The following is a 17,567-nucleotide window of genomic DNA, read 5'->3' as shown; positions in this document are numbered from 1 at the left end:
TCAGCCAGCAACATCCAGTCAGCCTCGGGTTCACGATGGATGTTTCCCATCACGCGGCTCAGCCAGCCAATAATGATTCATTTCACTCACAGACACTTGCGTCATTACGCGGGATTTGATTGCTCTTCAACTGCCACCCTCGCCACAAGGACAAATGACAAATGAGGGTGTCCAAACAAGAAAAAGGACAAATCCATTGAACAGGTGTCAATTGTCTCGTTGAGGGGGGGAAATACACACAAAAAAAACACACACACACATTTCACACCAGGCTCTCAATGAGCCATTTACAGGTTCAACTAAAGAAAATAAAGAAAACACACCGTGTTGGGGGGAAAGAGACAAGACGCGACCTTTTGAGGAGGAACGTGAAACAAAGGATGTGGAATCAACTCGAATATGAGGAGGGCGTCAAGGAAGATGGGAGGGAAAATGGCGAAGAACACAAGGGGAACAGCGCCATCTTGCGGGGAAGGCACAGAACAACATTCACGGCACTCCCTCGGCGATGTTTGGGAGGGCTTCAAGGCACGTTTCAAATGTAGGGATTTCAAAGTAAGAGCTCAAATTAGGGTTAGGTTTTAAACGTCAGGGTTTCCAAGTTAGAGTTGTGAGAGTACATCGAGGTTTCAATTGAGCATTTAAAGACTGGATTGAGGGTTTCACTTTAGGGTCAGGTTGGAAATGAAGGTTTCCAGATTACATTACGCTTTCAAATGGGCATTTAAAGGTTGCAAACATCTCAAGACGGGGTTTCAGGTTATGGTGTCAAACCTTGAGTATGGCGTCAAGTTGGAGTTTTGAAGATACGGTTTTAAATTGGAACTTCACGCAATGGATAGAATTTCAAGTAGGGTTTTAAACCTGAATTGTGCTTTCAAAGAAGTGTAAAGAGTTCAAATTAGGGATTCAAGACAAGGATACGGTTGCCAAGTCAGGGGTGCCAAAAAAAAAGGATTTAAAGCCGGAATTAGTGTTGCAAAAAAGGGTTCAGGTTTCAAGTCAAGGTTACAGTTTGAAAAGTTTTCAAATAATCAATAGAATGAAGTAGCAGAGAGTGTCATGTGACATGACAGCATATCGGTTCTCAACATACATGTGACGTAGCACACGTGTAGCTCACTCTCGATTCCTGAGCATCTTCATCATCATCATCATCTTCCCTTTGTGCTCATCTCACGCCTCATCTTCACAGCTGCGACAATTTTATTGGAGAATTCATCACCGTTGACCACGATATGAGTCGGCGAATATTTGCATTGCAAACGCATTTAATTACACTTACAGCTCAACGGTGCGATATCAGATCATAAATCAAAGAGGCCGTCGCCGACATTTTTCTTTGGGCCGCGCGTGCGCGCGTGGAAAAGGTCGAGAAAGACAAATGGAAGCGTCAGCGGCCGGCTGAGTTGTGCTACGACGGGATATAAATCAGTGCTTCATCTGCAAGTCACAACGTCGTTTGCAATAAATGATGAGCGTAATTGCATATTCAGTACAGTAGGTGGCAGTGGTGCTCATTGTCAGAGCGTACGCAAGGAATGTGAGTTCCTCTGTAGAGGTGTGCGTGAATGCTACTATTTTTTAGTCGTGGCGAGGAGAAGCAGTGTGATGTTCCTGATGTTCTTTTTAAAAGCGAGGCGTGCCGTTACATAACACAAAGTAGCAGCCGGCGTCTTTCCACGAGCTCCCGCCGTGCGCCGTTGTCAGCAAACGATCCGCAAAGACAAATGCACGAGACGCAAATAGAGCGCGCTTCATCAAGCGGCGTGCTCGGCGCGGGAATGAAATACGGCGGCGGCGCTCCGGTCGTTTGTCTCGCTGTCCCACTTGGGAACTTCACCTGCTGGACGGCAAACTTTGCTCGGCTATAAAAAGAGCGGCAGGAAAAAAAAGGAAGGAAGAAAAAAAAAAGAGCGGCAGAAGAGGCCGTCTCTGGCCATTCGTTGCCAAAAGTCTACCTAGCAACAAGTGACAACAAAAAGGAGTCCCTCTGATTGTTTGTTTACGTTGCACAAAGAGTCCGGAATAAAGTTGAATCGAATTGAAATGAATTGATTGGGGGGCTGTCACGGACATGACCCCCCCCCCACCCCAAAAAAAATTTGTTAACCTCGGCTAACAAAAAAGGAGACTGAGCAAGGATTGGGGTTTCAGGTTTGTGTTTCAAATGAGGGTTTTGGGGGTCAAACAAAAAGGTTAGGGTTGGAAATAGTTTCAAAACAAGGGTTAGCTTTGTCAAGTTAGGGATTCAAATTTGGAGAAAGGTTTGACTATGGTTTCAAATTAGGGTATGAAGACAGGATTATAGTTTCAAATTTGGGTTATGGTTTCACGATTAGGCCTTCAAAACAGGGTTAGGATTTCAAATGAGAGTTTCAAGACAGGGTTGGGGGTTCAAATGGCTTGGGTGTCAAACATTGATGATTAGTGTTTCAAAAATGGCTAAGATTTCAAATGAGGGCTTCAAACTTTGTTTAGGGTTCGAAAGAAGGGTATCCAACCCGGGTTTGATTTGGCGGGCGTGGCTCACGGTCGTCCAGTAACCAGGAGGTCGTCTGATCGATCACCGCTCTCCCCAAATCGTGTGTCGTCGTGTCCTTGGGCAAGGCACTTGACACACTTCGCCTCCACTGCTGCTCACACTGCCGTATGGAAGGTGCGAATGTTTGGTGGTGGTGGTGGGAGGGGCCGTAGGCGCACACTGGCAGGCCCAGGATGTAGGAAGTAGCTTGCCGCCACCACAGCGTGCACGTGTGAGCGCACGGATGTGTCTAGAAAAATACTATATAAATCCCATGCATTATTATTATCATTATTATTATTATTATTATTGGGTTACCGTTTCACGCTGAAATTTGTGTTACAAGTCAAGGTTGCGGTTTCAAACCAGGTTTAGCGTTTTAATTGAGGCTTTCAAGAAAGGGTTCGGAATTCCAATTTGGGTTCGGTTTTCAATTTAGGGGTTTTAAAGCAAGGTAAGGTTTCAAATTGGAGTTCGGGTTTCAAGTCTAGGGCGGATTTCATGACGGTATTAAGCCTTCAATTTGGGGTTTCGTGCTATTCCAAGCATTGTTTCCCCCAAAAATAGTTGAGGGTTTCACACCGAGTTTGAGTTATGAGTGGACATGTTTTATTGGAAACGCAATTCCATCCATTATTACTGGGGTGGATAATAAAATATTGCATGACGTTCATGTCCGGAGGCTTTTTAATTCTTGGCTTCAAAGTCTGTGGACAAAACAGATCAACAAAGTCTCACATACGTTTGTTTGGGCAATCAACAATCCTTCCAGACGATCAACATGTGCAAAGCTGGCGGCTCCTGTTAGCTTCGAGCTAACAAACGTCGGACGAGGATGCCGAGGAGCGCCAGGACGAGCGGCGCGGCTGCCGCAAGCGTGGCCACGAACTGTCGGCGGCAAACGTCACAAATGACACAACGCAAAACAGAAGCAACTGTTGTTTCCCTGGATGGATCTTTTCATTTGTATTTTTTTTTTTAACCTTTATTTAACAACTGAGATCAGATTCCCATTTGCAATATGCTGATCTGGCTGCAGATATCAGGTTAAAAAAAAGTGGTTTAAGTTTACATTTCACTTGGTAGACAATTTTTTGCATGCAACACACAAAAAAATAATAATAATGAAACCTGAAAAACGCCTACATTTGGTGGTACCGCTACATTATTGGCACAAACAGAAGGCTCCAAATTATCATTAACTCATTCACTGGCAGCCATTTTGACTGAAGCAACCCCCTTCGCTCCCGGTGGATTTTGACAGATTTTGCAAGGCCCACAGAATATTGTGTTCTATTGCTATAAAAACAAAGAAAGATTCAAGTCTCTTCTTTCATCAGAGAAAAAAAAGAAGTATATTTCTATCTGTTTCCGTTTTGCAGCAATTAGGCCATGGTTGATCTCTTATACTCTGCTGCCACCTGCTGGCCGTTTTTGTAATAACTACCATTGCGTCATGCATTCTCTTCAGTTCAGAGGCTGCGTCAAAGCCTTCTGTAAGCACTAGCATTAAAAAAAAAAACTGTCAAAAACGCATAAATACGTCTTTGGGAACATGGTCATATTTAAAATGGAACCTATTTATACACTTTTGGGAGCAAATGAGTTGCTATATAATTTTGCTCCACGGAGGCCGACAGTGTGACACGAACCTTGATAGTGGTGGAATATTTCTTGTGGAAGGCCAGCAAAGACACGTTGAGGAGCGCCAAGCTGCAAGGAAGGTAGGAGTCGGAATTTCCAGAGTCTCGACACCTTTTGGCGGGAAATATCGTCAGTGGACGCGTCCGCTTTGTCACCACGAATCCTCCCAATGATCATCAAATAACAACGTCGCGCTCCAAACAAACCTTTGGTACAAAGCGGTCGGGAGCGCGTCGGCGTCGTCTGCAAATTGCAGCGGGGAAAAGCCGAGCTGGGCGAGAAACGCCGTCGGTGGCCTGAAGCCGTCTTCCACCAGCAGGCCCAGATTGTACCAACCCTTTGGATGCAAACGTACGTAAGGTTCGAAAAAACAGGCGACGTCCCGGCTGACAGCAAAAAGGTTCCGATTGTCATTCAAGACGTGATGCAAAAAAGTTATGCGAGCGACCTGCGGCTCGTCCCGCAGCGCCGCCCGTTTGTACATGTCGGCGGCGGAAGTCAAGTTCTTGCGGCCGTCCACCAAACCCTCGGACCACAGGTCGCCCATCCTCAGCAACGCTGCAGATGTGCAAAAAGGGACGCGGGAAGCACAAAGGTCAAAGTGGAATTGGACCGGAACATCAAGGAGGATAAGCCAAACCCTAACCCAACCCATACGGACATGCTCGAACCCGCAACTTGAAAACCGAACCCTTGTTGGAGAACCAAAATCTGATTAGATGCCCTCCTTTGAATCACGAACCCTAACCCAAGAAATTCAATCTTAACCCTGACTTGAAACTTTCATTTGACAGCTTGAAACGCTTGACCCAGAATTGCCAAAGCCGGAGATTTTGACTCGACCGTCTTACCGCGGTTGCGCATTTTGATGACGTCAGAGTATCAGTGTAATAAATAAGAGTAAAAAAAAAAAAAAAAAAAATCCCAAGTGTTTCATGAAGCTTCATTTTGCGTCACTATTTCAGTCTCTTTTGTGTTATATAAAAGCTAGACTTGTGCCGTTTACAATGGCCACAATTCATTTAGCTTCTATAAAAGAACCAGTAAGACAATTATTAAAAACTTTTTTTTTTTTTTTTTAAACAACAACAACACTTAATTCTATAAGTGTTACCGTGAAGGGATGCGTTTTATACGGGATATAAATTTTGGGCCGCATCGCCAGCTGAACCCAAACTGGCAAACCCTGTCATGAAACATCAACCTGAAACCCGAAACCCGAAACCCGAAACCCAGGCTTGAAAACCCTAATATGAAAACATAACCGTGTCTTAAAGCTAGAATTTAAAAGCCTAACTCCGTCTTGAAACTAGAGATAGACCGATATGTCTTTTTCAGGGCTGATACCGATGCCGATTATTAGTAGTGGCTGATAACCGATATTTGAAGCCGATATTCATTTTCAGTTTTAAAAAAATTAGGGGGGGGGGATATTGGGGTCAATATTTTTAAAATACAAATGCCAATCTTGACTTTGCTGTAATGTAACGCATTAATGCTTATTAAAAAGTTTTATTTTTTATTTTTTAATCTTAGACTATATATTTTAAATTTGCACTTGCTGTGGTTTACCGTAAGGCTCGGCTTTTGGGTTGCGACTGCAGAGCTCGTAATATCTCGTCTTGCAGTGCAGCGCGACGTCGGCGGGCAGGAAGTTGGCCTGCCGACAAACGCAGTACCAAATATGACCAGCAGTGCATGAGAACAGCGAACAGCGATACAGGACGAGCGTTGCCAACTGGCCTGGTTTTCATCGCACAGATACGCCACGTTGAACTGCGCGCAGGCCACGCCCAGCTCGGCCGCCATCTTGTAATACACCAGCGAGACCAGCCTGCAAAACACAACAAAAAGTATTGGGACAAAACAACCGGCCAGGCGTCCCCATTCTCGGCTACAGATCATTTGAATCAGCTGTGTTGGAGGAGGGAGACAGCTTAAACTGGCTAGACAGCGTCCACAAACTCTGGATTAGACTTAACTTAACTCATTCACTGCCATTGACGGCTGGAGACGTCAAAAAGTCTTCTTTTTTTTATTTCTATTAGTTTAACATTTTTAACAGTATGAAAAGCTATCATTTTTTTTATTCTATTAGAACAGATATAAAATTTGTGATTAATCGTGAGTTAACTAGTGAAGTCATGTGATTAATTACGATCGCCTCATTTTTCATAATCTTTTCTTAAATAAAAAAAAAGATTATTAAAAATTAGGGGCATCAGGCGATTGAAATTTGTAATCGGAATTAATCGCATGACTTCACGAGTTAACTCACGATTAATCACAAATTTTATATCTGTTCTAAATATACAATAAAATATATTTTTCTCAGTTTTCATACTCTTGTGAACAAAAATGGAAAAAAAAAAGTTAAACTAATAGAAATAGTTCAACAGAATTTTTGACGTCTATAGCCGTCAATGGCAGTGAATGAGTTGATTGATCCCGAGTGGTCGGTCACACTTACAGGTCCCTCTTCAAGAAGGCGTCCAGGGCTCGCCGCAACAGACGACCCAGGTAGCCATTTTGCTCCGCCGCCCACTTTGCCCACCTGCGGGCGAGTACGGAGACGCGTTAGGACGCCGTCGTCAGGCCAGGACGACGTTTTGATGAGAATGAAAAAGAAAATGAGCCCACAAGACAGCGTCCGACGGCCGGCGACCGACGCCACCGGCGAGCCCGGTGGACCAGACGTCGGCCACTTCCGCTGCGCCCCTGATGTGCCCTCGCTCGGCCGCCTTCAGGAAGTACTCGTAGGCCGTGAACTGCGGAAAGAACGCGCCATGAATTCAGGCAGAAACTGCAATTTGAGTTGACACTCAAACGAAACGCTGTTGAATTACAAATGAAGTAGTGCTGTCGCTAGCGAAGATTTTTACAATCCATTCATCTATCGACTGCGATTGGCTGGCAACCAGTTGAGGGTGAACCCGCCTACTGCTCCAAGCCGGCTGGGATAGGCTCCAGCCACCCTTGCGAGGAATAAGCGCTCAGGAAAATGGATGGATGGATAATCTATCGATTATTCAATCGATTCATGGAATTCGTCTTAATTTTGCGTTAAAGTGTATTTTGTTACAAAAAAAAGACAAAATCCTCGGGTTACTGTTTATTAAGTTCACTAACTTACTGGTGGATATTTCATACTTTGTATTCGTATTTAGTGATTACAAAAAGGGTCAGCTGATGTCACCGGTTCGGTCAATGTTTGCCAAAATAAAACCAGATTTGATTGATGATCATCAGTTTTCTTTCATGAAGGACTACAGAAATCAGTGAACAATTTTAAATAAAAAAATGTCTCCAAGCGATTATTCGATGATTCAAATAGTTGTCGATTAATTTGATCATCGACTACTTGTGGATTAATCGATGAATTTTCACAGCTCTAAAATGAAGGAAACGTAAAATGTGACAAAGTTGCTCTGCGGAATTCCTCAATTCAGGAATTTTCATCAAATGTGAAATTCTTCAAAAAAAACGGAATTCTGAACATTTTCAAGTCATGTTGAATGTTGACAATGGATGAATTTGAGTTCAGTTTTCTAAACTAATAATGCTGAGCCTTTGAAAGACAGAATGATTGGATTCAATTGAGAAATGCTGAATTTCATTCCTCAATTTGTCTGAATGGTTTCTTTTCTCCTGGAAAATGTGAAATGATGGGAAAGTGGCCAAAAAGTGTGAAAACTTGAGCGGGATATTTAAGTATACGAATAGAAAAATGTTGCCGTTGAGGTGAATTTTGTGTCAAGTATGGGGGTCATTGAAGCCCCCCGCCCACCTGGTCGGCGGGTCTTTGCGGGTAAAGCCCGAGCGAGTAGACGATGCCCAGGTTGAGAGCGGCGTCGGGGCTGTGGAGGGCGTCGGCCCGCTCCCACAGCTCCACCGCCTTCTCGTAGTCCGACTCCAAGCGCTCGTAGTACCAGGCCAGCGCGCTGATGGCGGGGACGAAACCCTGACGGGCCAAATAAGGGCCTTGTCAGAACTGTCTACTTTGGCCACTTGGTGGCGATAATGACGGATTGTACGACACGCTTGCCACAAATATCTACAGTCAAAAAAGTCATTATCACGGAGCCCCTGTGGTGCCAGGGTATGAAAAAAAAAATTTATGCTAATCTGAACCAACCCACAGTTTACTCATCTGTACAGATTGCTAAACAGATTAGCAAAAAAATATAGTCATATTTTTTCATACTCTGGCACCAGAGGGGCTCCGTACATGATCTCATTCACTGCCATAAATTCATAAAAAAAATAATAATAAAAAAAGATGATTAAAAATTAGGGGCGACAGGCAATTAAAATGTTAATCGTAATTAATCGCATTTCTTCACTAGTTAACTCATGATTAATCACAAATTTTATATCTGTTCTAAATTTTCAATAAAAACATTTCTAGGTTTTCATACTCTTGTTAACAAAAGTGGGAAAAAAATTAAACTAATAGAAATAGTTGAAATGAATTTTTGACGTTCATAGCCGTCAATGGCAATGAATGAGTTAAGGATGAAAGTTCACGCGATGGCTCCTGTTTCAAGCCGACATGCAGAATAGAAACCACGCAAAACAAATAAAGGGAAATCTATCATCAAGAAAATCATTGTGATGATCAAACCTTCTTCATTGATTTCTTCAATAAGCGGATGGCTTTGGGAATGTCCTTTTCGACCCCGTGACCCTGCGGAGGCGCAACATAAGTTCACATCAAACTGCAGAAGTGTGTGCCACAATTCAGCAGCTTTTTAGTTACAACAAGTTGCTCACCTTATTTTAGATTTTGTGAAAAGTGATCTTCATACACAAAAATTCAGAAATTTTATTTTTTCTTTCTATTCCCTAAAGACGACTTAATGACAGTCCGGAGTTGTAACAAGAGACTCAAACGTTTCCTTTATCAAATGAAACAGATGATTATTATTTTTGTCTATTTCCCGACTGACTTCATGTCATTTTCATTCATTTCAACGGGGAAAGTTTTTGAAGACACAAATTGCCAATTTGCCGCTGCCATCCAAAACAGTGGAAATGGGCTTGAAATGGACCTGCAAGAGGACGATGGCAAAGTCGTACATGGACACGGGGTCCTCCAGGCCGAGCGCCCCCCTCTCGTAGTGCCTCAGAGCCGCCTCGATGTTGCGCGACACCCCCTGCTGGCCCCAGAACAGCATGCGAGACAACGCTTGCTGCAACAATGAGGGTGGAGGATCGTGAGTCTTGTTCGTTTGTTCGACTTCAGGGAACGGCGGCGGTGCTGCTGCGTACCTCCGCGTCAGGGGCCCCTCGGGAAGCCTGAAACTTCAGCCACTGGAAGATGTGGTGGTCTTCGTTGGTCTGAAGGCTCAGGATGTCGTCGTTGTGCAGGTAGATGTCCTCAACATACGCCTGAACACCACAAATCATTCAAGAAGACACTTTAGGCTTCGTCGTGTCACGTAAAAACACGGCCACAGTTTGGCTTTAGCCCTTGATGCTAGCTCGTGTTGACATTTAACATTTTCAATTTATATTTTTACTGTTTGTGAATCTACTTATAAGTATATAGATGCCATATAACTGTGTAGTTAAGGGAAAATAACACTGTGATAATGTTGTTTTCAAATATATTGGAACTTGTTACTCCCTTCCAGCTCTTGAGATAAGAATGTGTATGGGAGTCAAGTTCTCATGAAGATAAGAATGTGTATGTTTTAAAGGGAGTCAAGTTCTCACGCCATTACTCATTATGTCGTAAAAATTGAAGGTCCAAGATCAAAACCTGTCTACATCATATTTCCGGGCTGGTAGGGGAGCTGGAGTAAACATGTCGGTATATCACATGTCTGCTTATTATAATTACGAACCCTTTGTCCAGCCTGAGAGGGGGAGAGGAAGCTTTTTCATGTATAAAAAGAGTAGCTGTTTGCTATTCGGTACACACTTGCTGGCTAGACATTGCTTAACATGTAAGCTTCCACTTGTGTCTTAAGAGCTCTTAATAAATCTTTGCAAGGAAAACTTCTTCATGAGATCTCAATGCAATTATTTTGAACACGCAAAGATTACACTTAATAAAGTAATCAAATAATACCTTCACTAGCTAGCTAACAAGCTACATAGCAGGTCAACGAGCACCATGGGAGCTAGCTAGCTAGCACCTGAAAGTAAAAAGTTAACAACCCTGCCACATTTGGCTTTCACCCCTGATGCTAGCTAGCTAACTAGCTCCCTAGCAAGCAAAGGAGGACCATGGGAGCTAGCTAGGGAGCTAGCAAGCTAGCACCTGAGGCTAAAGCCAAACTGTGGCAGGGTTTTTACTTTATGCACTTGGATTTGCCACCTCTGGTCATGCCACAAAAATAGTGGGAAAGTCATTTCTTATTCTGTGGTGTATTTTATAAAATTTTTCCCCAAAAAATAATGACTGAACTTATCGACTCCCATTTAACATGAATTTGAATGTGATTGGTTAATTCTGAACATAGCCACAACCGTGTTATGAGGGTGTGCACACTTGTGCAACCACATTATTGCAGTTGTTTATTTTTTACTTTACCTCGCAAAAGATTATTAAAAGGTCCAGTTGAGTTGTAGAAGTTATGTCATATTAATTGTCGGAGGGGGGGGGGGTGAAATATACAATTATTCATGTTGGTCTCTTTTTTTTTACATCACAAAAACCTGGCAGATGCCGTTTTTGTTTTTGTTTTTTTCCTAATTTGCGGGGGGCAAAAAAAAAACAAGTGTGAAGGGACAGGGACATTTGCCAGGTATTTTTTCCCACCCCATTATGAATTGTCTTTCCCATATGCAAATAATGGACGTATGACCGCTGATGGACAAACGGATTGAAAAATCCAACAAAATCAAGCAGCTCCCTGAAGCGAAGGCATCACCTGCTCCGGCGAGGGATTCTGCCGGTCCACAATGGTCTGTCTGGCCATGTTAGCGTAGTACGCATAGGCCAGGTCCTGGTCTACGTGGCCCCCGTGTTGGCCCCGGTGGTGCAGGTGGCCCAGTTGCAGCAGAGCCAAGCGATGGTCCTTCTGGGCCGCTAACAGGGCCAGCATCCACGCCTGGCAACGATAGGACAACTTGCGCCATGACAGACTTGCGGCATGCAAAAACATATAAATACGTTCTATTTCAAATATTATCAGTGTCCCAAAGACATATTTATACTTTTTTTTTATGGTAGAGCATACAGAAGGCTTTGATGCAGCCTCTCAACTGAAGAGAACGCGTGAAGCAATGGTAGTTATTACAAAAATGGCCAGCAGGTGGCAGCAAGGTATAAGAGATCAACCAGGGCCATGTTGCAAAAAGCTCTTTTTGCCAGTGTTTTCAACAGGAATGTGAATAATGATGAAACTTCGCTCTATGGTAATGCTAATTGCTGCAAAACGTAAACAGATAGAAATATTTTTTTTAAATCCTGATGAAAGAAGCGACTCTAATCTTTCTTTTTAGGAGGTTCCATGTTTTTATAGCAATAGAACACAATTTTCTGTGGGCCTTGCAAAATCAGTCAAAATCCAGTAAAACAGCCGGGAGCGAAGGGGGTTGCTTCAGTGAAAAAGTGTTAATTAAAAGAAATGAATATATATTATATACCATCATTTTCAAAATCGGCGATACTGGTCCTGTATTTACTTGGTATCGGATCGATACCATAATTTGCAGTATGGCAGACCACTAATGATGGTTTTAATGATGGTCATTATCGTTGTTTGGCTGTTGTAGACGGCCTACACCGCCCCCTATAGTCTGGACCCAGCTTTTTTGGAGTTGCTGGTGCTGACTGATGAGAACGCACCTTATTGGGCTCCTTGTCCACCCCCATGTCCAAGCTGTAGAGGACGGAGGACATGTGCAGAGCTGCCGTGTTATTCAAGCAGGCGGCTTTTAGCAGCCCGGGTAAGATTTGGGCCAAGACTCGCACGCTGCTCGCGGCGTTCAGTTTGCGAAGGGACAGCGAATACAGCGCTCGGCCCAGCGCTTCGGGCCCGACGTCTCTTCCGCCTGCCAAAGATGACAAATCCACATTCAAAACGCAAAAACGCCTTTGCAAACATGTAGTTTTTTTTAGAGCGTCCGTAAATGACGTGCAGTTGTGCAGTGATACGGAAGTTGCCAAAAGTTTTCTGTTTAGAGACCGATTACTCGTAGTCAAGGAGACCAATAACCGATACTTTAAGCAACAACAAAAAATATTAGCGGTAGAATTTGCAGTCAAAGAGAAAATATAAATAATTCATAATAAAGCCTTTTCTTTTCATTTTAAACACATAAATATTTTTTTTTAATTAAAAAAAAAATTGCAGGGAGCTTCCAGGGTCATCAGCATGTGTTAAGTTCAATTGAAAACGAAGTACTTGTAAGTAAATACGTCCCTAAAGTTTTCTACTGTAAATAAAATTGTCCAAAATTTCAACATCATTTCTTAATTAAAAATTTTTTTTTTCAAAAAATAAAAAGTGAAGAGTTCTCAGCGTCAGCATCATTTTTTTTATCAAGTGGAAATTTAAATAAATCCATGAATGAAAAGTTCCCTTTTATGTCACTGAGCGACAAATGCATGCGAATGTAGCTCATTTGGGATTTTCGTCAGGGTTCGAATAAGGTTTCAAGACGGTGGTCTGAATATGTTTGTGAAAAAAAAACAAAAAAACTGTGAACATCTCATAAATCCTGATGAAAACCCACAAATGTTTGCAAGCATTCACCGCTCGGTGCGATACCAGCTTTATCGGCCTTCAGATGCCGATATTTGTCAAGATGCCAAAAATCTGCACAGACAATCGGTTTCTAAAAGGTGTCTGCCGCTCTTACCGCGTTTGAAAGCCAAATACTCTGCAATTTTGGCAACGTATGGCGGAAGCGTCCCCTCCCACAACTCGCACGTGTTGGTTGCATCCTTCTGCTGCTTCCCACTGAGGAAAACCTCCAAACGGTTGCCTGGAAATACAAAAGAGAAGTCACAAAAGGTGCCCGGAAATGATGTCGGCGCCACCTAGTGGCATAAGACGTTTACTACTTGATTCTGTGCTGCGCTGAGCCAGGCGGGAGTAGAAGTTGATGCTTTGGTTTACATGGAGGGAAAATTCTCGGCAGGTGTGCATCCATCTAGTTAGGTCCACATCTCTTATGACGTTGGGAAGAACGACTTCTGACTGGGATGGGAGGAACCATCGTAAGAATAAAAAAATAAAAATAAACTTCAATGATAAATAGCGCTAACTAATGAATTAATCACACACAAAAAAATCGAATTAATTGTGTATTAACAAAGATTAATGACATTATTAATTGTGAGCGCAGTTAATCCTTTATGTATTAAATGCATCAAAGTAAAGCATTTAATAAATGTTTATGTATGACATTCAGAGGTGGCAAATCCACGTGCAGAAAGTAAAAACCCTACCACAGTTTGGCTTTAGCCCCAAAATGCTAGCTAGCTAGCTCCCTAGCTGGCTCCCATGGTGCTCGTTTACTGACTAGGGAGCTAGCTAGATGGCAAGATAGCATCAGGGGCTAAAGCCAAATTGTGGCAGAGTTTTTTTTTTTCAGGTGCTTGCTAGCTAGCTCCCTAGCTAGCTCCCATGGTGCTCGTTTACCGGCTAGGGAGCTAGCTAGCTAGCTAGCTAGCATCAGGGGCTAAGGCCAAACTTTTTTGATGACATTCAGAACAACGTGTTCATGTCAAAACATTGGGGTCATTTTTTTTCCCATTTTAAATTATGCAAGTAATTAACTGATTGTAAAAAGAGGAGGATGAGCATAACATTAACATTAAATGTCAATAGAATTAACAACAGGTGCTTGTCAAATTTGGCGGGCAAAAAATGTGATTTAAAAAAAAAAAAGGCTTTTTAATCAAGAGATTAATTGTGATTCATCAAAATTCTAAAATGTGTTTAATCTGATTAAAAAAAAATATTGTTTGACAGCTCTAACAAAAAGTTGCAAGGTTGGGTTTTGTGGCTTACCGGGTTCTGAGGCGGCACTCGGTTCCGGTAGTAAACCGACGGGCCAAAGAAGCCTTCGGCGCCCGGCACGTACCTCCCGCCAGCCATCACAAAGTAGCCGTCGGTGTCGTCCAGCCGGATGTCATGGCTCAACCTGCAAATAGAAAACAACAACGCATTTTTAGGAACAGATGAACCAAAATGGCGGACTTTGCATGTGTTTCTGGGTGTGACTTATTTTGTGGATTATTAACTCAGGCCAGACGTGGCCAGCCCACTTCATGTTGCTCCAGTTGAACTGGTTTCTTGGCCTTAATTATTGAAGTTTGGATTTTTAAGGCAAGGCACCAAACATGGCCTTTTTGTGGGTGTAATTGTGACTATCAAATGTCATGCTAAGCAAAACTGGTTACAGGACCTCATTTTTGAAATGTTCTTTTTTTCTTCTTTTTTTTTAAGTGAAGACTTTCAGACTCACTCGATTGCCCGCATCCCTTCTACACAAACTCACCTGTTCTCTGTCTGCATGACGGTTCTCGTCTCCTTTCCCAAGCAAACTACGGCGATCGTCACCTGGACGACACGTCCGTCAACTTTTTTGTCATCGTCTCCGCGGTGATTGAAGGCGCCGCCGGGTCACACGACTCACCTCTCTGCCTTTCAACGTCACCGTCAGCTGACACCACTTGCTCAAAGGCACCTCGTGCGGGAAGAGGATGGCGGTGGATTCCCCCGGCCCGCCGTGCACTTGGACATGCAGCAGGCCTGAACAGAAAATCCGGGATGGATTCATGGAGGAGTTTACCCACTTAGACTAGAATCTTTAGAGGAGCAAAACTGCCAAAATTAAAAAATAAATAAATAGATGAATAAAAGTGAAAATAAAAAGGGATATAAAAAATATCATTCAATAATTAAATATCAAAAATAAATATAAAAGGAAATAAAAACAACAAACACCACAGTAAAAAAAAAAGATATTCAAAAAATAAATAAATAAATAATTATATATATAAAATTAAATATCGAAAAATATCACACCTGATTGAGTGAGGAGTATAGTCGGCGAAGCGTAGTTGTTGTGGGAGTCAATGTGGTGAAGCAGCCCGCACGCGCTAACCCGACAGTGTCGGGTCAGCAATATCCAAATGGAGAACATGCACCTGTCCAGCAGAGGGCACCGGTTAGTCTGAGTAGCATTTCTTCTTTCTCTTTTTAAATGTCAATCAAAAATCCCCCGAAACTAACATTGACTGATGGGAACTCGGAGTTTGAACAGAATTTGTTCCTGCGAAGTGTGCAAAGTCCGAATTGTTCAAGTTCCGAAACATTTTTGGGTTGATGTCCGAATTGTACGAGTTCCGAGACGTTCAAACTCCGACGTTCCGCCGTATTTCGTTTGTCCAGTTCAAGATTAAAATCAATCTCAGCTCATTTCGTTTTTTTCTATCTGAGCCTAAAACTGAATTATGGAGCAAAAATAGTTTTCGTTGATTCAAACAATAATGACAAATAATGAATGACTTTCTGATTTTTGATTGAACAACTGCTTGTCGTTGTTGAACTGCTGCAGAGATCCTCGCACGCACCAGGGGAACGTTTGGGACTGAAGTCGCAGGTATTCCAGAACATCGCTGGCGTGGGGCCCAAGATTCTTGACGATGCCGAAATTTTCTCCCGTAGAAGCAAAGATGGAGGACAGCAAAGGCGCTGTTTCTGAACAGACAGAGCGGATGAACGAGGCTGAATGTTTGCCGGTTGGAATACTGTAAATTCTATTACTGGCCAAGATTAAGGTCGATGATATTCAATACAAAATTGAAAAAAAAAACTGAACTGGACTTTGGTTTCTCTCTTTCTGAAAAGTCATCACGTTTTAGGGCAAAAAAAAAAATTAATAATTTTGGGATACTTTTATTTTTGTTCAAGGTCAAAACAGATCTAATTAAACTTGGTTTTCCACACAAAGCCATTCATACATCATTAATAGATTTGTGTTTGACTAAAAAAGGCCCAGATTCCGCATGAAAGTACATTTGTGAGTGAATTGAGGCTAGACCATCATTATATATATATATCCATAAATGTGCCTTGGCTCAATAAAGAGCGACGTTAACAAATATGGCGCCAAGGCTTGAATCGCCGATGTAAAGAATTGAAAAGTTTTGTGATGATAATTCATGATCATTAACAGGCATGGGACTTGCTCCTTTTAGTCTGTGTGGGCCTGGACCCCTAGAGGGCAATATAATTATAATAATAATAATAATATACATGTATTCTATATGTAGATTTGTTAAAGAAACACACAGAATCGTAGCAACTAATCTACAATGACATTGATCAAACATCAGTTTCTTTAAAGTTTTACCGCAGCACCGACACGAGTTCCGTTAGCCCATTTATGGCTTTATGAATTGTATTTTAGCAATAAGTTAGGGGACTTTTGGCAGACTAAGTTTATGAACACACAATATGTAGTTCGCTCTCTCTCTTTTTTTTTTTTTTTTCGTGGTAACACAGCTTACCTTGCTCCACCGGGCATTTTTCCCGCGCGCGGTCTTGCGTCAATGCCAGCATTGTCGCGCTCCAAACGAAGGTGACGTCATGCTGCTTGGCGGGTCGACCAAACTCGGACCGCGGCTGTAAAGTTGCGACGTGTTGCGCTGCGACCGTCCACTCGCCATCGCCCGCGTTCCTGTTCCTGTACCTGACGGTCGCTCCCAGGATGCAGCTCAGCACCCATCGGGACTCGGGAACGATCGCGTCCGGTCTGTAGACCAACCAATCGGGCAGGCTCACCTGCACGGTCCTTTTTCGGGGTTTTCCCGGGATGCAACGCCATCGCCTTAGCAGCGATGTGGAACTCTCGCCGATGTCGAAAGTCACCGTGAAGTCCAGTTGGACGGCGGCTGGTCCGTCACAAGAATAGAAAACCTCCAACGGATGACGTAGAACAGGCTCCTGGGGGGGATTCAGGAGTCGCACTGAGTCCAATGCTAAGACCACCTATGAAAAATGACACGTTTGAGTTTCCAGTTTTTTCTAGACTACAAAAAAAAGAAAGAAAGCAGCTCGTACCTGCACGCTGAGCCACAGCTCGCAGATGGAGGTGTACTGCAAATCCATGTTGCCATTCAAGATGGTCGAGCTGCACTGGATGAAAAAAAGAAAGAAAAGAAAAGTCCAGCACAAAGCCTTCACACCCGGACCTAATCCGGCTCCACCTGATTGCCAAAGTCAATATTGAATAGCTCACTGTTCCTTGCAGCCAACGACTGAGTATTCAGTCAGGGAGGGTCACCCTCATATGACGTCCAGACTTTATATTCGCACGTGTCATGTTCGTTTTTGATGCTTGTTCTGCAATACAAGTGCAGCTCAGACTACCAGAGACTCGTTATGTTTGACATAGTTGGCCAATAAAGGCGATTTTGAAATGTAAC

The 17,567-nt window shown here is 42.9% G+C and overlaps 1 protein-coding gene across 1 annotated transcript; it reads right to left on the bottom strand.

Moving 5' to 3' along the window:
* Positions 1–3,022: 3,022 nt before the first annotated feature.
* LOC144052373 (protein sel-1 homolog 3) lies at positions 3,023–17,265 on the bottom strand. The gene is made up of 23 exons (XM_077566369.1): positions 17,203–17,265; positions 16,650–17,130; positions 15,711–15,837; positions 15,163–15,284; positions 14,771–14,886; positions 14,633–14,694; positions 14,143–14,275; positions 13,191–13,326; positions 12,986–13,111; positions 11,970–12,175; positions 11,050–11,229; positions 9,440–9,559; positions 9,220–9,360; positions 8,793–8,855; positions 7,956–8,129; positions 6,809–6,936; positions 6,639–6,722; positions 5,912–6,002; positions 5,741–5,828; positions 4,617–4,726; positions 4,375–4,505; positions 4,177–4,279; positions 3,023–3,412 (listed from the first exon to the last, which is right to left on the bottom strand). Exons 1-23 carry the CDS (start codon positions 17,248–17,250, stop codon positions 3,329–3,331), a joined length of 3,054 nt encoding a protein of 1,017 aa, XP_077422495.1. The 5' UTR covers positions 17,251–17,265; the 3' UTR covers positions 3,023–3,328.
* Positions 17,266–17,567: the final 302 nt, after the last annotated feature.

Source organism: Vanacampus margaritifer, chromosome 5, assembly GCF_051991255.1.
Source record: "Vanacampus margaritifer isolate UIUO_Vmar chromosome 5, RoL_Vmar_1.0, whole genome shotgun sequence".
Lineage (NCBI taxonomy): Eukaryota > Metazoa > Chordata > Actinopteri > Syngnathiformes > Syngnathidae > Vanacampus > Vanacampus margaritifer.
The sequence above is the reverse complement of the archived record's forward strand: the minus strand, read 5'-3'. Positions and strand labels throughout refer to the sequence as shown.